At 37.8% G+C, this 26,699-nt stretch overlaps 1 protein-coding gene across 1 annotated transcript; it reads right to left on the bottom strand.

Annotated features, from left to right (window-relative positions):
• Positions 1-1,373: 1,373 nt before the first annotated feature.
• Positions 1,374-26,699, bottom strand: LOC133995790 (lysosome membrane protein 2-like). The gene is made up of 13 exons (XM_062435281.1): positions 26,214-26,699; positions 16,946-17,103; positions 15,581-15,728; positions 15,179-15,370; positions 14,947-15,038; positions 13,680-13,799; positions 9,469-9,647; positions 6,800-6,918; positions 5,776-5,849; positions 5,612-5,663; positions 4,759-4,911; positions 4,566-4,607; positions 1,374-3,853 (listed from the first exon to the last, which is right to left on the bottom strand). Exons 1-13 carry the CDS (start codon positions 26,334-26,336, stop codon positions 3,743-3,745), a joined length of 1,563 nt encoding a protein of 520 aa, XP_062291265.1. The 5' UTR covers positions 26,337-26,699; the 3' UTR covers positions 1,374-3,742.

Genomic DNA, 26,699 nt, shown 5'->3' with positions numbered 1-26,699 from the left:
TATAAATCATGTCAGTATCCATGAAAAACACCTGAACTTTTGGTGGTCTTAATGGGTACACTTACCCTAATAGCTGAAAACATTTGTTAGAAAATTAGAAACGTAATCAAAAAGTAATCAAATTTAGTAACTAGTAATCTGTAACCTATTACATTTCCAAAGTAACCTTCCCAACCCTGGTTATGGTCATACTGAAACCATTCATATATTGAACATTGTGCACAGCATCTTCTGTGCAAAATAATCTGTAAAATGGAGACATAATATTGTTGAAATTGCACTCATTTTTTTAAAGACATCTCAGGCTGTTCCCCTGTTTTGTAAATAAATGGTTTATTATATTGAAATTATAATATATATATTATTTGTAGGTAATTATGCAATGGTTTTACTGCTCCGGTCCACTTGAGATCAAATTGGGTTGTATGTGGCTTTTGAACTAAAATGAGTTTGACATCTCTGGATTAGACAACATATTGCTAACATCTCATGGAAAATAACTTAAGAACAGGTTCATGACATCTCAAGTCTGACTAAAAACTACAGTCAGGTTCCCATATGAGCACTGAAGGTTTTTCTCACTGTTATCATTCCTACTGTTAATACTGACTATTAAAAGATCCACTTCAAGTGTGCTTTTATTGTAAATGATGGGAGACAAAATCTTGTGTGTCCAAAAATGTATCTAAGCTTCAGCAATCATCTCAAGTGAGTAAATCATATCAAGTGGATATCTGCCATATTTCCAGTCTTTTTTTAGCATTAGATTCCCTCTTTGTGTTTCCTTGGACAGTGTTTCCCTGTTGAGCTGCAGTGGAAGTATAGTAACAAAAAGAAAGACTTTAATGTTTAAAAATATTTACTAATTTAAGATACTAATTTGTATGAATCTTCACAATAGCTTCAGACTAACTTTTAAACACATATTTGCTGAAAAGGAGGACTGGGGATTTTGTCCCCCATCACTTACATTGTAAGTACATTATGAAGGGATCCTCTAATGGTCAGTATGAACAGGAAGAATGATTACAAGAAAAACATATTTCAATGTCATTTGGGCAAGTGAAAATTGTTTTAAGACAGACTTGAACAATTATGAACTCGTCCTTCAATTTCAATTAAAAACACAGCTTCAACATTGGGTCATGTTTGGATCAATGCCAAATACCTGTGTATTTTTCATATTATTTATTATATTATCCATAATATGAATTCAAGAGGCCTAAAAATCTGTCTTTGTTTCGGGTCCATTCTTGACCCTGTTTCAAAACACACACACACACACAGTTTTTTTTCTCTATTTGGCATATTTCACTTGCCTAAAAATGATAGGCAAACACATAAAAAGGTAAAACTGAGGAAACAAAGACACATTTACTGAAACTAATTTTATTTTTGTGTACACAGTAAAAACAGCATTAACAGTCAACATTTCAAAACAGGCAACAATTAGAAGAATATGTGGTTATGATCAATTCAGAATCAACAATCTGTAATCAAAGTATGGCACAACGTAGCCCAGTGTAGTCCATATGGTGCTTTCTGTGTTTTGGTTTTATCAATGACAACAAAATAATTTATCCTCTTTAACCACTACACTAATATTTTTTAATACTGTGTCTTTTTTTGTATCACAACCATTATTGATTTACCCATTCATTCACCATCTCATGAATTTATAATAAGACTACGTTAAACGCTCTCCTTTAATCTTCACCATTTTTATTACATTTGTTGTAAGTAAATTAAAATATACATCAAACACAAATCAAATAAGGAAGCAAACATCTCTAAATGAAACAACTTATCCACAAATTTATGATATATTCATTCGCTACAGTGAATGTAATGAAGAGGTTGTATGAAGTAACTCATTCACCCTTAAAATGTTACAACTAAGAATAACAGCAGAAAAAAGCTGTGCTCGACGGTGTTCAATTTGAGTTATTTTGTAGTATTTTCTACTTTACAATAAGTTTATAGAGGCACATGCTATGGCACCTGAAATCGAAAATTTTAAACAGCCTTGAGTGAGAAAGCTGTAGCCCCGTACAAAACATCACATTCAGCAGAGCTTTTTCAAAGTGCAGTTTGACCCTGCCAGCTATACAAAAACGATCAACCTCAAAGTGTTTCATGCTCAGTTTTTGTTTGGTAGCCGTAGAAAAAAATGGTATCCGCTTAAGAGAAGACTTGGTATGGCATGGCATTCTTTTCACACAATATGTGAAGTACATAATATCCAGTAACACTGATTCTTTTAATAAAGGCTCAACAACAGCATTTCTTCCACCAGATGGACGCCTGACATAAAATCTCTGAAAGTCTTTCACAAGCAGTTGAGAGATTGAAAGCCTTATTGTGTGTCATAATCAGCACCAATAATGCTTACAAGACCTTCAACAATACGAGCAATATATTATGTTGTAAAAACTGAGCAGCAAATCCAAAAAACTGATTTGATTCTATGCCAGAGCACATTTTGAAATGATAATAAGCTAACATAAGTGTTGAAATGGCAAATGTCAGTTAGAATACAATGTTACACAGTGCAAAAATAGTGTCAACACAAGTCAGCACTGCGTAAATCAATGTTTAACTGTAAAATCCTTTCGTATTAAGGGTTACATGTAGATGGCAGATAAAAGAGTAGCTCATTATGGCACATTTGGGAACTAAACATGTTCTCCGTTCGAACATTTCAACTTGAACATTCACAAAAAATGCGAAGGACTTCTTATTTTACATAAAAATTAAAGGTCTCCAAAATATACAGCGTTTTGTTTGATATTCACCCCCATCATACACTGAGAGGAATGTAAGCAGTTCAATATGTCTATACAAAAAATATGCCATACTCTGAAGGTTTTTCAGATATGATGTACAACGATGTTTACAGGCCTCCCTCGAAAGTCAGTGCACGAATAGAAAATAATAAGCCATGGAAATGCTTTGTAACATTTAGTTTAGGATGAAATGTAAATGAAAAATGGTAATACTGAACGGATTTAAATGTCTTCAAAAACAGAAGACTTGCTGTACATGTTGCTCTTCACTTTTGCGATAATAATGTTTGATTATATCTAAACAGAGACCCCCTGAGAGTGATAGTATATCTAAAAAAAAAACTTCATTACCCTGGTCCCCAATTGCCCGGTACACCCTGTTATGTAGAAGTCAGTCGATGATATCTGAAAGTACTGAGTCCAAAACGTGGCCAGAATCAAATTGAGCCAAACAGAACAAAAGGTGGGCCAGCGGCATAAAAATAAAATGATCCTAACCCTTTTTGAGTTATCAGGGTTCACGTAGGTGTTTTGTTATGTTTGTCCACCATCTGACATCTTGTGCTCTCCATCTCTACTCATGAGAGGACTGCATCCTGGTTGATATGAACATTTGACTGAATATGATTGGAGCCAAAACAGCCATAGAAACATACAAAGTTTTCAAATTAATCCAGTGAGATAGACCTGGATTTTAGGTAGCTCTTAATGACAAAAACAAAACAATACAGTACAGTACTGTATATTTGAGACCAAAAACTATTTCCTCCCCTTTGCCCCTACTCCAACCTCTCCAGGGTAAAATATTAAAATAGAAAGATTTCAAATTATAACAGGGGTGTTGACAATTTTTTTATGATGCTTTTCGTTTTTTCTCTCCTGAAAACCAAAATCCCTATTTGTGAAAGGGTTGTCGATGTTTAAAAACCCTCTCCTGTCCCTTTCCTCCCTTCTCTTCAATCTTGTGGGTCAGATTTAGCCGTCAAACCAATATAGGTTCCATTTTGGGGATCTTCCTTTTCCTTGTCGCTGACTGCAGAGTAAGAAGTGTCATCTGCAGTAGTGGTCTGTAGTGGGAGATTGAGGATAAGAAAGTGTTAAAAATCAATCAAATTATACTTGAATTGTTTGATTATATCTATAAACAAAAAAGGGTTGATGTACTTTTACGTGGCATCTTACAAAATAGATGAACTTCTTTACAGTACTTAAATAGATAATTCGAATTTCCACATTGTATTAATGTGTTAGATACAGACGCTCCGGCCGGTGGTTGACATGGTGGATGAAGTACTGCGAGTTGGGTTTTTGATCTTTTCAACATGGCAGCTGCGTTATTAACTTTCTCATTTTACAGCTCAACAGTAAAAATTTGAGGTGTAAAACAGACAATGCAATGACAGAATCTTGATTCATATTTGATCAGCACTGCTTAGTTTGATCTTTTGCAAGCTGACCGTGTTGCGCTGGACAGACCTCATTTGCAAAAAGCTGAGGTCAAGTCATGATTATGCAAATTCTGATACAGCGGTTGGTCTGTCAACTCGCCGTGCTGTATCCATCATGCACCGTACGGCCAGATCTCCTGCTCTTTGTAGTAAATGAATGGGAACCTTCAACGTAACATACATCAATGGATGAGGTGTGTCTGCACCTTAAGTCTATTGTATATCACCAGAATTATTTCAGGACAAGGCCACCTGACTGCTAATTACATTAAAAATGCATGTACACAATGTTTGATTAAAGCAAAGACAGCACAGAAAACCAGAAACTTACAGTATAGACAGGCTTGGTAAACACAATGCGCTTAACTTCATTCTGCACAGAGACATAGAGTGATAAAAACATGCCATTAGTGTGTGGTTAAGAAAATTAATGGATTGCACAAATTAATACTCATAACTTATTAGAAAACAGCCAGCAAATTGTAAGCTGTTAGAATCAAATCATGCAAGAACCAGTTTCATACCTGCTGATTGCGGGCACGGACGAGGAGAATGATCAAGACAAGGAGCAAAATGGCCCCCAGTCCCACAATAATGAGCGGGAAGTTGGACACAAGAGTGACGATCAACAGCAGCTTCTGAACTCTTGCTGCAGACGCATCATCGATCACCACACTCTGTGCATGAAAAGAGAGTGCAAAATATAGATTAGAGGAAATATAGTACGAGATGATAGGTCAGTCATTAAAGGAAATGTTTAATTATCTTATTTGCTATCCTGCTGTGAGTTAGATGAGAAGATTGATACCACTCTTATGACTGTCCAGTAAATACAAGCCAGCCACTTCAGCCAGTAGCTGGTTAGTGTAGTTTAGCATAAAGACTGGAAACAGGGGGAAAAAGGTAACCTGGCTCTGTCCGAACATAACAAAATATGCCTACCCGCACTGCTAAACCTCACTAATGAACAGGTCATATCTTGTTTGTTTAGTCAGTACAAAAACCGAAGCGTGAAAGTGTCAAGTAGCCACCACGACTGATAAAAAGACTTCCTGAGCCATGTCAGCTGTTTCCTCTTATTTCAGACTTTATGCTAAGCTACGCTGTAGCCCTATATTTGTCAGATATGAGAGTACTATCAATCCCATTTAACTCTCAGCAAACAAATGTTGAACAATCCTTTACTGATGATTGTATATCATTGTTTACAGTGGTGTAGTACTGATTTGTGTTGATAAAATGTGGTTTCCTAAGCAAGCAAAACTGGATCATTCATGGTTTGAAAAAAAGTGCTACTTTATAATTTATAGTGATACTAACTCATAACATGTTAAATCCTACTTTCAGAAGTGTTTGTGTTCTTCTAATGGTTCTTACCTCATTCAGGAACATGACAGGAAAGATCATTTCCTTCAACTGTCTTGTTTTCCTGTTACAAATAAAAAGAGTGTGAGGCTGTCATATACAATACAAACATACATACTCTGCATCTGTACTATAGAGTAATAGTGTTTGGCTTGTGTTTGGATGCAGATACCCACGGGAACCCAGAGATTCTGCTGAACAAGATGTTAATCTGTGCTCTCTTGCTGGCACGTACAATCACTCCAGTGGTCTGTGAACGAAAATTGAACAAGACACTGATGTTAATAATGTAAAGTAAAGCATTGAGCAGAACATAGCAACATGAATAAAGCTATGACAGTGTCTAACCAGTAAAACGCAGACAATAGGTGCGCAGGTGGTCAAGTGGTTAAGAGCGCATGCCACATACGTAGCAGACCCAAGTTCGAGTCCCAGCCGGAGGATCTTTGCTGCATGTCACACCCCCCCCCCCCCTCCTGTGATTTCCTGTCTCTCTACTGCTTATAAAGGTGTCTATGCCACAAAACAAATCTTTAAAAAAAATAATAAACCCCACCACTACCACTTATATGCCACTAGTTGGTGTAGCTGTACATCTACAGTAATGTTGCATGGGATTCCCTTTCAAACAATTCAATTACTGTACATTTTTCTTTATTTTTATTTCACCTCTTATTTACCAGACAATATATTTATTTATATTGTCTTCCTAACTTTCCCTTACACAGGGTTTTTTATGCACTTTTTTTTTTAGTATGTGTATGTGTTTTATGAATGTGTCCTACTTGTGTCTTTTAAATGTTTTGTCTTGACTCAAACCGCACAAAAATTCCTATGTGTGCAAACACAAATGGCAAATAAAGTTCTTGAATCCTGAATCTTAGCAAGTAAGACATTAGTAGCAATTTCTTATGTATAATGACAAGAAGAAGACATTTGAAATAAAACATTTACAAGTATCATTAAAATATCCATAAGTAGACATTTAAAAGCAGTGATTGAAAAAAAGAGAGATATATTTTAGTGTTTTTGTAACAAATTCCAATCGTTATCAGCAGCAGACTAGAGTGACAAAGCTTTGCTGCAGCATATTTCCATGAGCAGTGTGACCGAGACAGACGAGTCACAGCGTTACAGTAATGTTACTAACAATAACTACAGAGTACAAAGTGCATTTAAGGCAAATGCATGGTGCCTCACCGGGTTAAGGTCTAGGAACGTTTGGTGATGCTCTCTTTGAGGGTACATTCCATCGATGTCCATTACATATTTTTCATCTCCCAGGAAGAAATGAGGAAAGGAGGCCACCACAGGGGCACCTATGTGAGGAGAGGAGAGGAGAGGAAGAAACAATAAGGGAAGTGACTTGTTTAAGCAAAGAAAAGCACCAGTCAACGATGCTTATATCTACTGTAAATTAATGAGTCACAACAAAAGAGTTTCTTCTTTTTCCAATTAAGCAAGTACAGCAGCTGTCAGCTTTAGCAAGTTGTGCACTTGATCCTCTGTGACAATGTTGCACCATCTGTCATTAAGGGTTAATGAGACTTGAAATGTGGTTATAACAAGAGACACTTGAGACACTTGACATGCTGACATGTCCCTCCATAACAAGGTGTTACTCATTAATTTGGTTACTGGCCAGTATTCATATGTCTGCAAACATACCACATAACTCACAAGCAATGAAGATTACCTTTACAGTGTATTTTACCAGAGTTGTAATGCTTTCAAAAATGATCATTTTCTAATTTATATGCTAATTTGGGCAACAAGGACCCCCAAAGTTGGATCAAAACATCTTTGCTCTGGTAGGGGAACAAAAATATAAAGTTTCTATAAAGTAATTGTCTTGAGTTATTATGATCAGGGCTTCAACTAACAGTTATTTTCATTATCGATTAATCTGATGATTGTTTTTTCAGTTGATCAATTAATTGTTTGGTCTATAAAATGTCAGAACATTGTGAAAAATTATGTTCTCAAATGTCTTTTTTTGTCTTGGGCAACAGTCAGTGATATTCAATTTACTATCTAACTAAAGAAACCAGAAAATATTCACATTTGATAAGCTCGAACCAAAGAATTTGGACATTTATTTAATAAAGAATGGGTTAATCATGTTCACAATCATATACACAGAGAGACAACAGCATGGTGGCATCATGACATAACAATCTCAACTTTCCTTTCAAAAAAGTTGAATACATAATCACAGAATCAGCATAAAAAATATATACTATATTCACATTTAATGTTGTATCAACACAGATCCACTCCTGCTGTTTGATGCATGATTTAATCTGAACGTAACAAAGGGTGGAACAAAAATATCAAAGTTATCTTATCTCTTGACAAGATCGCCGGACAGCATGCGATTCAACTTCACCGTTCCGACAAAAACAAACAATAGGTACATAAATGGACCAATGGACCTTGTCTGGATAACTAATTAATTATCCAGACAAATATTCTTGTTACTCTTGTTGAGTTCCTTCCTCATATTGTCAGCAGGAGACAATGTGATCCTGCAATACAGCCCTAATAGCCTTGATCAAGATAAATTGTGAAACATTTTGGTTCCACCTTTAAAATGTTGGACTAAGTATGTCTGGATGTGCTTCAACAACAACAAAGGATCCACGTGTCTCTGCAGCAACAACAAAGTCAGATGGTGGCACAGTTAGGAGTGCTGATGAAGTGGGACAGAGGTGATAGCTTTCCTACTCTCATGTTTAGCAGCAGTCGTCTGACATAAACAATGGAAACCCGCAGTCACCTGAAAGGTTGTTCCCGTCACAACCCCCAAGGTCACTATAGCGCAAACACACACACGCACACACACACACACACACACACACACACACACACACACACACATATTTGTATTGGTACACGTAGTCATAAAAGACCTTGTTCCCTGAAACCTGACCTAAACTAACCCTCTGCATGCCCTTTTAAATCCTCATCACCTGAGTAGAAAAAAGGCATTTGGTTGCTTGTTTTGTATCCTTAAAATGAAACCTTAGACTAAAACGTATGTTTTATCTATTTGCAAAAAAATTTCCAAACACTAATCCATCACAGTAAATAAACATTATAATAACACAGTAAGTAAACATTACATTTTTCAGAAGTGTGTGCTTGTCAAACTAATCAAAGCTTTTACATGTGTTACCTCTCAACAATTTGTAACTTTAACATAATTAAATCAACACAATGTTGATGCTGAAATGAATAAAAACTAATAGCTGCTTATTTAAACTACATTAAAATAAATGTGGTATGGTATTTAAAAGAAAGAGAGGCAGTATTCATTTTTAAAAAAAGAAAACAACAGACACTTGGGCTTTGAGCACTGGCAATAGGGTAATATCTGGCCATATCAAGGCCAGAATCAGGTGACAGGGTTTACCGCCCCCTCAGTTACTTGGCCGGTCATGGTCAGATGGTGCCTGAGGTATGATGAGGGCCGGAGAACTTCGTCACATGGGTCATTTAGAGGGTATTAGTAGGTCGGGGTAATAGGAGGGAAAACAATGTCAAAAAAGAGAGAGAGAACTTGACTCTTAAAAAAGGTCATATTACCACTTAAGCTCTTAAGAATGTAAAGTTTTCCAGGGGAAACTGAAGAAATAACAAACAGTAAAGACTGTAAAGGAAAGATATATGTTTACTAGAGAGGCTGAGGTCAGAATGGAAGCACATACGCTGTGTTTAGGATGCACAAACGTAAGAGAAAAGAACAGAAAAATGCTGAAATCATCACAAACACCATGAGTCAAGAGCACAGAACTGAGTGCCATGAGTTATGCATGTGAAAGTACAGAGCGTGGGTAAGAAAATAGGCTGCACATGCTGACATTTACCTTTCCGACAGGGGCTGACTTTAAGAAGGCCAGTTCCCAGGCACTCCTGAGGGGTGACGCAGAAACCCTCATTGGCTGGGTTCTCCTCTTTGCTGGCCAGAACAGAGCGTGGCGGTGTGAAGCGGTAAGCTGGGATTCCTTTCACCTCTACATCTTTCTCAAACTCCATGTAGATCGACCTGCAGAGTAAAGCAAGCACATCACGCACATCAGCACAGGATGTAATTGAATGGTTTTTTAAAATAATTTCTTGCGTCCTCTTTCTCTTCATCTTTGTTTACCATTGTGTTGCTCAACATTTTTTTTATTGCTTTTCCACAAGTGTATAATTTGTTTCGAACAAAAGATGAAAACCTTGCTGCTGTATTAGAGCCAATTTAATGATACAGGCAGTGCATAAAACAGAAATTCAGAGAATATTACAGTGATTTCTCCACTGAGCTGGAGTGTTTTGCTGCACAGAATAAATTCATATAAAATGTAAAGGTGAACACTTTACTGGTGTTAGCTCCTGCTTCACAATACATGGTCCAGCATTCAAATACACTTATTTTACGAGATCCAAAACTCACTTCTCTTCTCCCCTTAATATCTCCCTGATGGAAGACCAATTATCAAAAGGGCCACCAGCGAAGTTTTGAGAACATAACTTGTTTGGAAAAATGACGACTGACTCTTGACTGATCCTTGAGGATTTATATGATTATGCTCAAATCCTGTTGGAATACAAGGAGACAATACTGTACAGTCTGTACTGGGAATGGAGAAATCCTATAATATTTCAATTAAAGTTTAAAGATTGTTGTTTTCTTTACAGCTTCCAAGAGAATTACATTGCTGTGAACAGTTCACTCTCATTATATGTATCTGCTCTGTTCGGCCCAGGGAATCCTGATGATTCTCAGCGAGAACAAAGAAGTCCATACAGTATCTGCCAACTGGCTGGGAGGATTCAGCCCTTTGCTACGGAGCCCACCAAGTGTGCAACAATACTATAAAGACCTTTCCCTTGACCCTGGTGAGAAAAGCCAAGTATAAATCCTTAGATGATTCTTCTCTTGACTCTGACAACCTCTGCCTGTACTGCTTGGCAGAATTTTAAAGAGGAAGGATCCTGTTATAATATTAAGACATTTTAGACACATTAAGCTAAGATATGCTTCTAGTAAATGTAAATAATTTCATTGTGTGGTTGCCAAAATTTGGTACAGTTTACCAGACAATATAGATATATTGCAGGTGTAAAAGCTTTTTATTAAAGGAAATGAAACAGTGAGAGATAAGTCAATGTATTGTTTTGATAAAAACACACCAAACCATTTGCATAATGAGTAATATCTAAAATAACTAAATCTGGATATTACAACTTTCACTTAAGTTTGTATTGAAGCGGATGCAAAGAAGTCTTTGTTGTTATTTGGGGCAGCCAAGACTACTAAAGAAATAAGTTTATAGTAGTATATTCTATATTTATAGATTTTGAATGAACAACCACAGCCAGACGGAAGATTAACATATGGCAAAAGCCAAAAGGCAATCCGGCATTTCAGCAATGACACCTGTCTGCAATGCATCAAAATCTTGAGGGTTTTGTGGCTCAGCTGTTGGTTACTGGACCAAAGGATCACTACCCCGTCAGCTCACAGATGGGAATCATAGGACTTCTTTTTAATCCTTCAGATCAGTTTCAGACACAAAGTAGCGTTGAGCTACTGTTACGGGGGCTTATGGGTAAAAAAACTAGTGTGTGAAAGGTTAACGTGTATGACTTAATGGAGCATTTCCTCTTTAGATCAGGCTAGAGAGTATGGGAAACAGGGAGGGAGCCTTCCCTTTAGTCACAATAACACACACGTCCACTATGAAGTCACCAGCCAAATGAATAACTAGGTGAAAGTGTTTTGAAAACATTTGGGAGAGGGCTTTCTTGACACACGTCCAACCAGTGTCAAAGGTAGGACCATGCCATTTGAACAGATTCTTTCCATGCTAAACAAAAAGGGGAAGATGTCGGCAGCAGCTTGTATTATAGGTCAAGGTTAACTTCTTTATTAAAAGCTCACATCGTCAGTAAGAACAAGAGCAGAGTTTAAGTGCTGAAAACAACATTTTTATTTTGCACTAATTAAGACTAAGCACTTGTGAAATGAAACCCCAAAGAGCTATTCATCAGTTAGTCACTGTGTGGGAGGTAGTTCCTGTTTAAAGATTCATCAAGATTTAAATGAAAACATTCTGCTTTTAAAATCCTTAAAGGAGCTTCCAAAAAACATAATGTCTTTATGAGCATTAATAGTGAACTTGCGGAAAGACATTTCTGAAAAGTATTACGAAAAACTGGGGAGATGCATACAGGCTATTTCATATGGAAAACATAATCAAACTTGTTGATTCCAGCTGGTCAAGAACAGAAATCTCTACCACTTTTCTTTCACTGTTTTGAATATATCCTTCGCAAAAATTGATACTTATCAACAGCCATAACATGCTTTGAGTGTTTTTCTCTCTTTTTCATCGTTTTAATTCTGGCTCTCATTCCTTTCCTTCCGTCCTTAATTGACCTGCCTTCCATAGCCTTCAAACTTGCCTTTCCATAAAGTATTTCCTGAAAACTAAAGTGGTGTGTAAGTCTTTCAATAAGCTTCATAGTAATGCCCCGGTGAGAAAATAGAGGTCAACAGAGTGTTATGATAACAATCCATGGGATCCAAGGACTGCGAACATGACTTCCATACCAGATATAATAGCCCTTTCCCAGCTCTGTGACAAGTTAAGTACAGCATTTTCAATTTGGTCATGTACCACAAATAGACGTTGCTTCACAACGTATTATAACATCACAATCTTCAGGTAAAATAAAACATGAAAACTGGGAGGTAGTCCCTCCGATTCTTGTCAGGACATTTCTCTAAAAGCCAAGAATGTCGACCTCATGGTGTCGCTGGAGGAAAGTTAAGTGAATCACCAACATTAGTGGCAATTATCCTCTGGAGACCATGACATTTTCATTGCAGTTAGGGTTCGGTACCTTTCACATTTGAACCGATACCAGTACCTGTGTTCAGTATCGGTACTCAAGTACTTATCCGTACTTATCTACCCAGTATCTACCCAAAAAGTCCCCAAATTCTTGCTTTAAATTTTTTGCCTATTTACTTTGAATATTTTAAAACCAATATAAAAGTATGAAAATATGAACATATAAAAATAGTCTATAATTATCAAACAGAATTATACACAGTACAATGTGTAGTGAAATATTAGTGGTACCTAGCAAAGATAAAGATACATTTAACACACACACAAAACATTTTAAACAAAAGAATAAAGATATGAATAGTAAGTAAATATATAAAACAAATATAAAAAGTGCAAAATATTTATAAAAATATATTCACATGGTTTATTTATCCTTTATTATATCATATTTCTTCTAAACATATTTATTCATGTGTTTCTGTTGGCATGGGTCTAGCTCATACATTTCGTTCCAAAGTGTTGCGTCTGAATGTTCCGAAAATCAATTCTCGGTAGTACCGACATAGTTCGGTTGGTACCGCTAAAAGTACAGACCTCGTTGCCCAACCCTAATTGCAGTCCATCTCATTTTGTTGAAATGTTTCAGTGGTGGTCTGACCAACAGACATTACCATCCAAATGTCATAGATTAACATCACTAGTAGTATATTTATTTTACACTAGTGACTGAAGGGCTGGTTTATCTTTGCATGATTTATAGTTTTAAAAACTGCTTATTTATCTCATACTTCTCTACTTCTCCTTAATGCAGCCCCTCAGTTCAGTTTCTGTCTGAAATGGGCTGTTTTACTTTATATATCTTTAAGCCCCCAGTGATGAGACTACTGTGTTCTGATTGGTTATCTCATCGAAGCTTTGTACACAATGAACACAAACAATTGCAGTTAGATATTGCTACATTTTGTGTTTTTTTATTCTAAATATCAACTTTTAAAATATATTTTAGAGCCTGAATCCAATCCAAAATATGTGACTGAACAACGTTAACAACCCGTGGAAAAACCTTAAAAACCAAAGCTTCAGGACGGACGGCCATTTGACGGCAAGTAAAGGTAACTTTGCAAATGGATCAAGTTTAGTTATTTATCCATGTTTAACACAGAAATCTAATATTATAACAGAAACACCAAAACACTAGGAGTAGCCGGCAGCAGGAAGAACTGTAACATTACCTGCAGAGGTCTGGAGTGAATATGTAAAGGCGTTCGTTCTTTTCCAGCATGGGATGGAAAGCACTTCCATCTGATCCATTGATGCTGTTGCTTTGGTTGGACGTCCAGAAGTTTAGCGACCTGCAAAACAACATATTGTCAAAAACAGTAAGTGCTGATTTAATATTGTATCAAGACAAGAACCAGGCAATTAAATCTCCCATCTCTTTTGACAGTGATTAAATGTGTCTAAGAAATGAATGAAGCCTGCAAAGTAACCCATTAAAGTTTGGATAATAACATTTTTTTATTGCTGTCTGTAAAAGCCCTACTTCCAATGTCAATCCATTTATCACATTTATCCATCTTAATAAAAGGAAATTGCAATGAAATGTTTTGAAGATTGTATTGATGTTTTTATCTGAAAGTCATGTTGAAAAAAGCAGTTTTTCTCAGGAGCAGGTACAGTCATTAGAGACTGCCGAAAATCCGACAATGATACAGGATGAGAAAAATTGCGCCATTGGCAAGGCATTCTGAGTATGAACATTTCCTGCATCAGGGCATTTTCGTGCCCTCGTCCAGATATTTATTTTTCTATTCATATTAAATTCTTTAAATGTCTGGCTGCATCTTATTTATTTCATGGCTCAGCATCTCACTTGCTCATGACGCTGTTCAGTCAGTGTTGCACAGAGCACAAGTAGGTGTTTTTGAAAACCATCATTCCAGGAACAAACATCTGGATTTGTAACCGTACCCTGGGCCCTCATCTCGAGCCTTTAGTATGTAGATCATTACAACATTTATTGTTATATTCTATTCAACTCATCAGCTTCTAGTTCAGGGCATATTATAAATCTTGATCTGTTTTTTTTAACATATTCAGGTATATGAAGTTTGCCTGGGACATATAGTAAATAGCCTAATCTGGCGAATCATGTCTCAAGCTGCCTGCGTCACAAATTAAGTGGCATTTTAATTTATGATATGACAGCAAGACTCATGGGGTTTCTACAATTAAGTGTATGCATAAATGAAATTGTGGCTTCCCTCATGCTGGTGCTTTGCCTTTGCCTAAAACATCTTGCCCTGTGCTCTGTGCTCCAGTTCAGACAGACAGACAGACAGACAGAAACCACATACAGCCAGCCAGTAGTGCCCTGTTGTTGGCAAAACGCAGTAGTTTTGAGAAACATTTTAATCCAAAGGTTACACAATGAAGTTTCATCACACTGGATGAAGACAGGAAGGGAGTGTGTGTTTGTGTGAAATGCATCAGTGCTACCTTTGACCTTTCCATGTTTCGACCCGGCCATAATCCATGTAGTTCTGCTCCCCAGTGTGGTAGATGAATTCCCCATCGTTACTTCCATTTTTCTAAATAGATCCAAATGTTTAAGTCATTAAAATGTTGTTACACATACTCAAATTTCCTGTCACGGAAAATACCTCCTGCTGTGATTGAACAAATCATGTTGGTTTTCATCAGATTTTATTAGTTGTAGAGCTGAACATGCCTTGTACATCAGTCCAAAGTATGGCTCCACATCTGGATAGGATGGGGCAAGGCGGGCCAGCAGGGGGTCTTCATAGCCCCACAACAATTCATCCACAGTGAGAGTGGTGAAGATGCCACTCCCTAAACTGTTCATCCAGATGGACACCATGGAGGCCTTCCAGAAATTCCCTTTCAACTTGGTCATTACAGCCTAAAGACAGGAAGTAGAGCAGAGTGGAGAAGAGACAGAAAAGAATGCAGGGTCAGGTGGAGGGTGGAGGGAGGGCGTTGAGATGGGATTTAGGACACAACCAACAAAATGTAGAAGGAAATGATGCAAGTTACAGAACACATAATCCACTTTCACCCATTTGGCTTTCCACTGTCCTCCTTTTTTTACGTCCTTAAGTTCATGACTCACCCATGCAGGGATGTTGACAGTGGTGATGTTATCAACACTTGGGTCACCAACAGACTTCTCCCTCAGGAACACAAAGCTTTTTGTGTTGTATGCAGACACCTTTGTTCCATTTTCCACCATGCTCACATTGTCTTTATACCTGTATTCCCTGTGCAAACACAATAACTCAATACATTAGTCATTTTAAGCTTTTTTTAATCTCTTCCATGTTGCAGTTGGACATCCCGCACCAATTTAAAACTCTGAACTTTAATGTTACAAATGGATTTCATCACACACATCCTCTCTTTCAACACAGCATCAGTTTGAAATTAGGTAACACAAATGGTTGAATATAGGTTAAGTGAGGTAGATTATCTCGACTTGTAACATTTGTAGTGCTTCAGCAGTGAACCTTGATATTTATTTAAGGGTTTCAGTGGGTGCATTAGAGGAGATTCAAATGATCAATAAAAAAAAAAAAAGTTCCCTGTTAGGGTATGAAACAACATACTGTATGTATATCACTGACTGATATTTAGGGTCATTTTACAAACAGTTTACAAAATGAACCGAACTGAATTGGCAAATTTCTACACCTTTTAATATGCACAACATGTGGCTTAACGGACGACAAAATGAAAAGCAGAAGTTCTTTTTCAGTTTACATAAGTGCTGAGCAAATAACCAACCTGTTTCAACAGCAATGCTAGAAGCCCAGAAAACAAAATCCTTACATAAATAAAGGGCAAATTTATTGCGTGGCGTTGCAGTCTGGCTGATGCAGTCCAAATTTAGAGACAAGAAAATTAAGGGTACAACTAATGATTATCTTTACTATTTATTAATCTGCTGCTTATTTTCTCCAAGAAAATAGAGAAAAATTACGATGTTGTGATTTCCCAGCGTCATAGGTGACATCTCTGATATCTTGTTTTGTCCAACCAACATAACCAAAGGATATTAAGTTTAGTTTAGTTAAAAAATGAAATTTTGGGGGAATTTTGCTTTAATCCATTATCAAATTTAAATAGTTGCTTATTGCTATTGATTAATGGATTAATTTTTGCAGCTTTTGAGAAAATACAGAACATGAACCCACAAAGCCAGTTAACATATGAATGTTTACAGCATCATAGTCTGGTTCATATACATTTTATATGCATTGTCTCTGTATCAATTAAGTAAGAAGGCATTGTGTCAAAACCTATTTTTTCTGAATTGTAGGTTTTGTTTTGTCTTGTAAAACCTAAGCCTTATTCTTGTTTTCACAGTAAACACAGATTAAGTGAGAATGACATGCACTAACAAGTAGAGACACATGTGTGGCTTTATTTGTGGAAGCCTGTTGACCTGCGTGTGCATGGACGTGCTCTTGAATCCTACCTATATGTGTAGGGTCCAACCTGATTGAGCACTGGCTTTTCCCCTGCGGCAATCTCATCCGGGTTGGTTACATTGAAGAAGAAATACTGCATGTAGACAGGAGGAGGGGGTCTCTTCCATGACTCAAACACACGGCTGCCCTCAACCAAGATAAGCTCCTGTTGAGACATCAAGTAAGCATCTCAGGTTTAATGAAAACATAATTATATCACACATAAATACAGCTATGATCTGTAACTGATGCATTTACTTGAAAGAGTGTAAAATGTTTGGCAAAAGCGACCACATGTTTGGGCTTGGAGTCTCCACAATCTGTTCCTAATGAAAACACAGCAGAGAACAAAAACATCCTTGGGGGGCCGAGGAGGGGAGTTGCTGTCTAAGCGTCAGACAAGAGCGTTGTCTATGCACATGAATAGAATTTGGGGAGACCCCTCCACAGTTCCATTGTCAGTGGTTGCTAATGACAACTGGTACTCAGGGACCGTTGACATCATGTGATCAACAAAGCTGGATGCCCACTGGCTGCCCGGGATTGCAACCTTAATGATCTGGGCCACATTCCTCAGGACTGAGCCTTATGAGGCCCCCGGCAATGCAGTGCAGGCACAAACCTGTACTCTCCTTCTATTTCATTACAGAGTATGCTGCAAAACTCTCCCCACAGATGTCACTGTTGCTGGACAAGGATTCCCTGATTCACTGCAGGGATCTTTTGAGGAATTGGAAAACACAGGGAGTGAGGGAAGGACGGGGGGTAGAGGATTAGTATTTCTTATAACAACACATCAAGAGGAAAGCTCAAATTGGCCTAATTATGTCAGATTTGTGTTAAAGTTAAAAGAATAACTACAGTATGAAATGAGCTCAAAAAAGCTGAACACACCAACAAATCATACTATTTCAGGAGAGGACAGGCCCCTTTCTCCTTTGGGGTTGCTTCTACTTGTTCAGAGACAAAAGTTTAGTGAGTAGTCAGGAACAATAAACCTGTCACTTTGGATTGAGGAAGGGAGAGCGTGGTCTTTCTATGTTGTCTTTTCATGCTTCGAACAATCAATAAGGTTGCCTTCCCAGTATGCTGCATGAAATACCACATGGAAAACAGGCGCAGAAACCCTCTTGTCTCAGTACAACCGTTACTCTTACACCACTCCCAATTTGAAAACACATGTAGCAGGTGAATACACAAATACATAGACATGAATAACACTGAGCACAGCAAGACGCTATTCTTTAAATCCTCCGGTCAAGGTGCACAAGCTTTGCATACTATGAATGGGTTTGTCTAAGTGGTGGCCAAACGCCTAACAAAGTTCTACCAGCTGAACCGTAGCCCAGCCGTGCTGTTACTGAACCCATCAAAGTCATATTAAGGTCCATTCAGTTTTACATTGACCTCCTACTGGCCGCCAACTGGCTGTAGTGGTAGATTCCTGGTTTGCAGGAACACAGTCAAATCAAGTTATTCCTAGGTTAGGTTTCAGCTAGTGACCAAAGGTCTTTAGCTGTTAGAACAAATGAGATTAGACAGACAACATCGTCTTTTAAATCTCTTCTTTAAACAATCTTCTATACAAAAGTATTTATGCATACTTCATTTGTTGCTGTGTTTTATCCCACTCATCATTCAACATATTTATGCAATATTTTTCATTTATGATTTTGATGTCTATTTATATTTGTTTTTTAATTTGCTGTTTGTTAATTCTTTCTTCTTTTTCTTTAAAGCACTCTGTAACTTTGTCAAGAAAAGTGTTTAACAAGTCTTTTAGCCATGCTGAAGTATTGCTTTAAGGATGACAATGTAGGTCTGTTGGTTACTCAATCAAGGAGTTGAACACTTTGGTCCAGAATAATAGATTTTTAAAAAGTACTTGACTTGTCAGGAATTTTGACATTGATGTTGCCCAGAAGAGATATCCAACTGACTTTAACGTTCCCCTTAATTTTCCTTGACAGATTGACATTTTTGGCTTTGAGCAAGATATGGTGACAGCTACTGAATGGATTGCCATGACATTTGGTACAGATATGCATCGTGCCCGGAGGATGAATCCTAGTGACTTTGATGATCCTGTGAATTTTTTTGTGACGCATCAGAAGGTCAAAGTTTTACTTTCCTGTGAAACATCTCACACTGGTTGGATTAGCACCAAATTTTGTGCAAACGTGTTGTTCCCAGATGATGAATTCTCATCTCTGACAATGAGGTTCACATGTGTGGCTTTGAGTGAAATGTCTCAACAACTTCTCCAATCCTCTGACTTTTCATCTAGCAACCTCCTTAGGTCAAAACTTCAGTTTGTCCAATACTTATGACTAAATACTTGCAAAACTAATGACATTCACATCCGCCTCAGCTGAAGTAATAAGCTAGTCCCCTGAGCATGATAACAAGATTTTGAGGCTTTTCTTCTAGTGGCACTATCAAGATGAAATAAATGTTTATTTCCACTATTAATACAACTCCAGGAATATGACCAATGACACACTTCACCTCCTAGCAGGATCTGTCCTGGCTTAATACTTTTAAGTTTTAAATTCACAACAAAAGCACTGTATTATTATTTTGTACTTTAGCTGTGGTGTCAAAGCTTAAAACCTAGTAGACTACCAGCAAGGGGCCACTACCCACCGTGTCTAGTCTAGCCTATGTAAAATTACCAAATTCCTACTCAGGGACAAGTCATTTGTCACCTTCCCCTCATCAGCAGGTCATTGCATACTGACCCTGCTTGGCTAACATGGAAGCGGAGGGGCTGCCAACTCACCCCAACCCAGCCAGTTTCCCAATAAACCTACCAGTGTGAAAGAGGCTTAGCACACACAGTCTACTGCTGGGAGTGTATCAATGGAATAAGATCCTCATATTGGTGCAACTGGGGTAAGGGTGTAACTTGATATGCCTGAAATAAATCATACTGCCAGGCTAGTAGATGACTATTTGTGTCTGCATGTGAGCAGACACACATATATTTGACTGGGTAAGATGTTATCTTAAAATCAAAAATGAACTTTGACAAGAATTCAGATTTTTACACAATGTCCACTAATTCATGGAATGAATGGTCTAAAGATTTTGCGAAATCAGTGCTTCATTAGAGAATCATGTGATCTCTGCATGGACAAAACTGAGCAAGAATTAAGTACGCTAATCACACCAAAACCTTTGTTTAAAAAAAGACAGAGAGAGGGAGAGAGAGAAGCAGCATTCTTTTTTAAAGTTTCAACTCTGTCTAGATTGCAACTCGTTAAAAACTTTCAATGTCTACACAGAAACATGGTTTCATTTAAAAAATGTCTTTCTTATCTATGAATTTCATTCCACCGTCATCAACATAACTACTGCAGAAATAACCATAAATTGTGCACCTTGAATAAATGGGTAATAAAAGTCAATGAAGTACTTTATATTTGGTTTAATGTGGCTTTGTCATGTTACCTGATCGAATGTATTAACACTTAGTAAAGAGACCCTTACACACAGATTACAAACTTATTCTGAAATAAGAGCTTATATCTTCCAAATTCCTGCAGCTAGAATCTTTTTTAACACTGTATCCTGCAGCAGTGTTAACACATTTAAACACTGTAATTTAGGACATCAAGGCCGTGTCCTCTGTGGTATTTTCTCAAGTTAACCCTTAAGGCATAAGGCCCCCTCAACAAAACCGACAACCCTCCCACCCAGCATCATTCAACCCTCCCCCGAAGCTCTTAAACCGCAGTAATTGTACAACCTGATTGCACCCCTGTAAAGTCTTGCTATGTAGTGGAGAGGCTTTCCTGAAGAGTCCATAAAAGTATCTTCATTTACTACTATGGTACTTCAACAGAGCTGTTAACGTACAGAATAGCCCCCTGCCTGTTTTTAGTATGTGAGGGAGCAATCCTATGCTAATATTTATCTTGTAGGGGGGGGGGGGTTCCACCTCAAGTGACAAGCCTACAGTGCAAGTGCTCTATTTATTCTGTTTTGTTGACTTGCAAGGTACTCTAGTGTGTCCAAGTGTTTGAAGACATTAGTTAATTCATTGTGTTAGACAAGTGAATACACCTCTGATCAAAATCAACCACAAACTTCATCCTTATGCAACCTTATCTGTAGCAGATGATAAACTCCCTGTTTCATAGAATTAAAACATGTGGACCATTTCTCAGCACTACCCATCTAAGCCTTCCAGTAACATTTTGAAAACAAACCACCTGATACATGTAGTGTAACGTAGAAGCAGGTTTGAAGGTGTGTTTTATGACAACACTGACTGTGAGCTAACGGCACTTTCTTCCCTGCGCTGTTGCCAAGATAAAGCAAACCATCTGAGAAAGCTTTGAACTTCATTGAACTACACAGTCTGTAGTACTGGAGAGATCCAGGAGATTGTTGGTTTGATGATGAAAGTTATGCAGTGCATTTTTTGTAGATGAAGACTGACTGAAATTAATTGAGGCATCAAAATAAATGTCTATGTTCATGTTTGATGCTGACCAAAGTGCTGACCACTGATGCAACCACATCACATTGGACTTAAAAGTTGGCAGGGACGATTGTTACGCCCTGTGTCACTTCCAAAGACTCGCAGAGAGCTTGAGTTGATAACAGCTTGATGACAGCATATTACTGCTCTCCACTGATACGACTGTGTGGGCGTAACGTGCTGACTTGACAGTGGGTCACTGGTCACAGAACACTTTCAATACTGTATGTGTCAAAGAAAACTCAGACTCAGACTCCACACAGCTAGCAGGCCAGGCGCTGTTTCATCACAGGTTTTACCTGAGATGTTACAACACTGTGAATTGCACAGTATTTGAACCGCTATCTGCTGCGTTTTATACCTAATCTGCGCTAATCTGCAGCTGAGAGCAACACGCAGGTGGCTGTATGTCACAGCTGGCTGCAGCATCATTCAGCAGCTGAAACAATAAGTGTGTCTCCAAACTGAGAAAAGGGCTGTGCGCATTTAAGCACGCAATACAGCAGTGGTAACTTCATTAACACCAGATCGATTTGGATCTAATGGCAATTAATGTTCATTTGCACATTTACACAGATCAGCTGTTATACACAGACTCAGGTTTATATGTGGGATTGTTTGTAATAAAGCAGAATTTATGGATGAACCTGAGCTCCATCAGAGCTGTCAGGACATTTTTATTTTTAAGTAGTTGAAATTAATTTAAGTACACCCAGAGTCTGACTGAAGATTTCACCCTTAGTTAGCACCAACTCGCTGAACACACTAACTGCATGTGGGTATTTTCGCTGGTCTTAGTCAATTAGATGTTTTTATTTGAAAAGAAAGTCGCCCTTATTGTATTTGGTATTGCAGTAATCCTAAAGTAACGGAAAGTAATCATGTTACATGTTTGATGCTGACCAAAGTGCTGACCACTGATGCAACCACATCACATTGGACTTAAAAGTTGGCAGGGACGATTGTTACGCCCTGTGTCACTCCCAAAGACTCGCAGATATAAGAGAGCTTGAGTTGATAACAGCTTGATGACAGCATATTACTGCTCTCCACTGATACGACTGTGTGGGCGTAACGTGTTGACCTGACAGTGGGTCACTGGTCACCGAACACTTTCAATACTGTATGTGTCAAAGAAAACTCAGATTCAGATTCCACACAGCCAGCAGGCCAGGCGCTGTTTCATCACAGGTTTTACCTGAGAATGTTACAACACCGTGAATTGCACAGTATTTGAACCGCTATCTGCTGCGTTTTATACCTAATCTGCGCTAATCTGCAGTTGAGAGCAACACGCAGGTGGCTGTATGTCACAGCTGGCTGCAGCATCATTCAGCAGCTGAAACAATAAGTGTGTCTCCAAACTGAGAAAAGGGCTGTGCGCATTTACGCACGCAATACAGCAGTGGTAACTTCATTAACACCAGATCGATTTGGATCTAATGGCAATTAATGTTCATTTGCACATTTACACAGATAAGCTGTTATACACAGATTCAGGTTTATATGTGGGATTGTTTGTAATAAAGCAGAATTTATGGATGAACCTGAGCTCCATCAGAGCCGTGAGGACATTTTTATTTTTAATTAGCTGAAATTAATTTAAGTACACCCAGAGTCTGACTGAAGATTTCACCCTTAGTTAGCACCAACTCGCTGAACACACTAACTGCAATGTGGGTATTTCCGCTGGTCTTAGTCAATTAGATGTTTTTATTTGAAAAGAAAGTCGCCCTTATTGTATTTGGTATTGCAGTAATCCTAAAGTAAAGGAAAGTAATCATGTTACATTACTTTAATATTGTGGTACTTGGATTACGATACTGACTACGTTTTTTAACAGGTAACTAGTAACTGTATCGGAATACAATTTTAAAACCCGGATTGCTCAGTAATATGTCTGTTTGTATTTGTGGTCCATTGACTTCTCTGTATCCAGGACTGAGGACCAAAAAACTGAGGACTGAATTGATTTCCCTTCAACTGTTAATGTCACACACAGTACTTCTCCAACCGCTGTTTTATCATCTTTCCAACCACAAACCCAACTACGTGACACAGTAACAAATCTGAGAATAAACTTTTCGTTTCACTTATCTTCACCCGTTTGACCTCAAGATTTTGAAACATAATGAAACAACACAAATCTACACAGTTACTTTGCATTGTCAGCCACTGCACCTCCTCAGACTTGATGTCAATAAACTACAACTTAAAATGAAGTTGACCACTTTGATATAAGTTGCATTAACAAAAATGCTGCAAATACATAACAAGAAAATTAAGCAACAGATTCCTGTTTTATCAATAGCACTGCAAGTCATGAATAACACAGAGGAAGTTTCCAGGAACGGCTTGATCTACCATATGGGCAGTCACAACATCTACCCAGTTTCTCTTAAATAAAAGTTGTTTGGGGGACGTAAGTTTCAGTGCCCAAGGGCATTTCCGTAATTCGCAGTCTGTTTCTGTATGCGTACGTGTTGTCAAATTGGTAACTGTGCTTCTCAATTTTCGGCCATTGATTGTTTTTTCAATTAACCGATTAAATGTTGATGTGAAAAGTCACAATTTTCTTAAGTCCAAGGTTTTCAACAACCTAAAACACTTATATTTTCAGTTTATTATTATCTTTAAAAAAGAAAAGGAGCAAATCTTTACAATTAAGAAGCTGTTCACAATGATTGTTGTGTGAATTTTTGAAAGAAAAATAACTAATTAAACATTCAAAATATGTGCAGTTTAATCTTATGTAAATGGACTGATCCATTAGTTGTTTCAGCTCTAACGTTAACTAGCAATGTATGAAACAGCTACGAAGTCACTCATCACTGCATACCCTACTTTTATGTAAGCTTTAAATCTGCCCTAACCAAACATCTACAGTAAAAGTATAATTTATTAGAGCCGGTTAATTGCCAGAAAGTTAATCAGCAACTATTCATATATCAATCAATTAATCATTTAAATCACATCTTAATTCCAAAAGTTCTGTTGCTCCATACATCTCCTCAATTGTGGTTACTTTGGGTTGTTTTTTGTTTTGTTTTGTATGACTTGTAGGGTTGTGTTTTGGCCTGTTGGTCACATACGCCGACCCCCTCCCTCCCCCTCCCTCCACATACAAACTGGCCATCAGGCTCGTTAATTTAGAAACTTGAAGGTTCGTTTGTTTGTTTGTCAAGTCAACTAGGGCTACACATTTCTAAAGGGCATTTCCCACTATTTGCTGACTTTTTATTGATGGAGTGATTGGACCTGAAAATAATCTGCAGATTCATCAATAATAATAACAATAAATTGTTAGTTAATTTGCAGCCATATAATTTATTTTCTGTATTTACCAAATTAAAAGTCGGAGAGTTGCAGTAAAGTCTTAAAAACAATCACCTTCAACAAATGACTTATGAATTTTCCAGCCGTAACAAAAGGGTATTCTTTACTGCTTTAACATCATTAACTGCAAACGGTTCGTTAAATCTCACATTTACTTTTCAGGCTATTATTTAGCTCATGCTGTCCTCCTCATGTCTAATTACTGTATAAATACATGGCCGCTCTCCCAATGAGGCTTAATAAGAAAATGTGTGACCAGCTTGAGGGAATTCAAATAACATCTTAGCTAATTGTTGCTTGCACAGAACTCCACACTGATGCAAGCATTTTCTTGTTATGGACTGATTTGTCCTAAGCTTCTGACTACGCTTTTTCATGTGTGTGTGTGTGTGTGTGTGTGTGTGTGTGTGTGTGTGTGTGTGTAGGGGGGGGGGGGGGGGGGTTGTTAAAAATACCAACCAATACCAAGAACAAGCAATGCAGACCCATCCCTTACTTATTCTTAGCTGAGGAATTTGTCTTTGAACCACCTTCTGACATTAACTTAAAAGACACAATCACACATAAATGGACCATTGGGAATTCCCTTTAGATCTACAATCTGCTGTAATAGCATACATTTGATTTGAAGACTTTCAACACAGTGTATGCTAAAGCAACAGGAACTGGACAAAAATTAAAAAAGATTGAGTAATCTGTCCAGCTGCATAGGAAAGAGAGAGTGGTGGTTGCACAATACAAGATAGAGAACCCATTACAACCCATCCTCCTCAATTAAAAAAGACTCTGGACTGCTGAAAAGAGCCGCCAAACGCAAGCCATCACTGAACATTTAAAGGAAATTGGTAAATCATGGCAAAAGTCACTTAATTTCTGTCAGAGCAACCATGTAATGACATCTGTTACATGCTATGTAAATAAATTACAGCAGATAAGCCACCAAAGTTTAGCCTGCTGCTGAAGTTTATTCAAAAAGCCACTTCAACAAATGACAAGCCATGAAAAAAGTCACGTTAATCTCAGTACTATTAGAGCTGAGAAACCATGCATCACATCTGTTGATTAATAATTAAAAAAAATTACACTAAATGCTGCTGAATTGTGCTCAAATGCATTTCATCCTATGTATCACATCCTATCAAACTGCAAAGCTGTGGTCTCATTCTGTCTCCTTGGTCTTCTGCACTCATCATAGGGAGTAAATTAAAGCTCAACGAAGTAATGAACTCTCAGATCTACTCATCTGTAGTTTTCAAACAGTGGAGGGTTTGTAATTGAGTGAATAATCAGTACAATCCCATCATTGTAACAGCATTTTTTGTCATTCTCAGACCCAAATTGTACACAGCTGTTCATTCAAAAGAGAAAGAAAAAAAATCCAATCATTCATTGCAAACACACGTTATAAAGATCTCAAAATGAAAGAAGGGGTGTTTTGGTTTTGTTTTTACCTTTTTGAGTCGGTTTTGCATTAACGTGGTGAAAACTTGACCCACAAATAAGCCAATCCCAACGGTCAACAAGACGGCACTGGTGATCCCGACCGCATAAATCGTGTAGGATCTTCGTGTCATGACTGCAGGTGCAATTGACACAGAGACTCTTGGAGGAAGATGGATGGAGAGGTTAATTTCAGGCTTAAAAAAAAAAAAAAAAAAAAAAAAACTCCTAGAGAGTTGGCTGTATATTAGGAGCTGCCCTCTCTTTCTTCTCCTTCCCCCGCTGCTTGTTTCTCTGTGTTGTTTAAAGCAGAAGAAGTTTCTCCAGGCTTGCAGACGAGAGTAGCTTAACTGAACGGCGAGGGGGGGTGTTTGGTTTGTCCCTCACTAGTTTCTAAGTTACAGAAGAGCTGCGGGGACGTCTGTTTACTCTTGGTTAATACAGTAAACAGACTGTTAAAACTTTGACAGCTACGAGCACTTAGTGAAAGCTAGATA

Source organism: Scomber scombrus, chromosome 15 (assembly GCF_963691925.1).
Source record: "Scomber scombrus chromosome 15, fScoSco1.1, whole genome shotgun sequence".
Lineage (NCBI taxonomy): Eukaryota > Metazoa > Chordata > Actinopteri > Scombriformes > Scombridae > Scomber > Scomber scombrus.
Note: the sequence above shows the minus strand (reverse complement) of the source record. Positions and strands in the feature narration are given on the sequence as shown.

Excerpts from the sequence above, each read along its gene's own strand:
- LOC133995790 (XM_062435281.1), bottom strand. The coding sequence starts at position 26,336 with ATGACACGAAGATCCTACACGATTTATGCGGTCGGGATCACCAGTGCC. Across the intron at positions 13,800-14,946 it reads GAAACATGGAAAGGTCAAAG|GTCGCTAAACTTCTGGACGT; the intron begins GTAGCACTGATG and ends GTTGTTTTGCAG. Across the intron at positions 5,850-6,799 it reads CGTTCCTAGACCTTAACCCG|ACCACTGGAGTGATTGTACG; the intron begins GTGAGGCACCAT and ends TTTCGTTCACAG.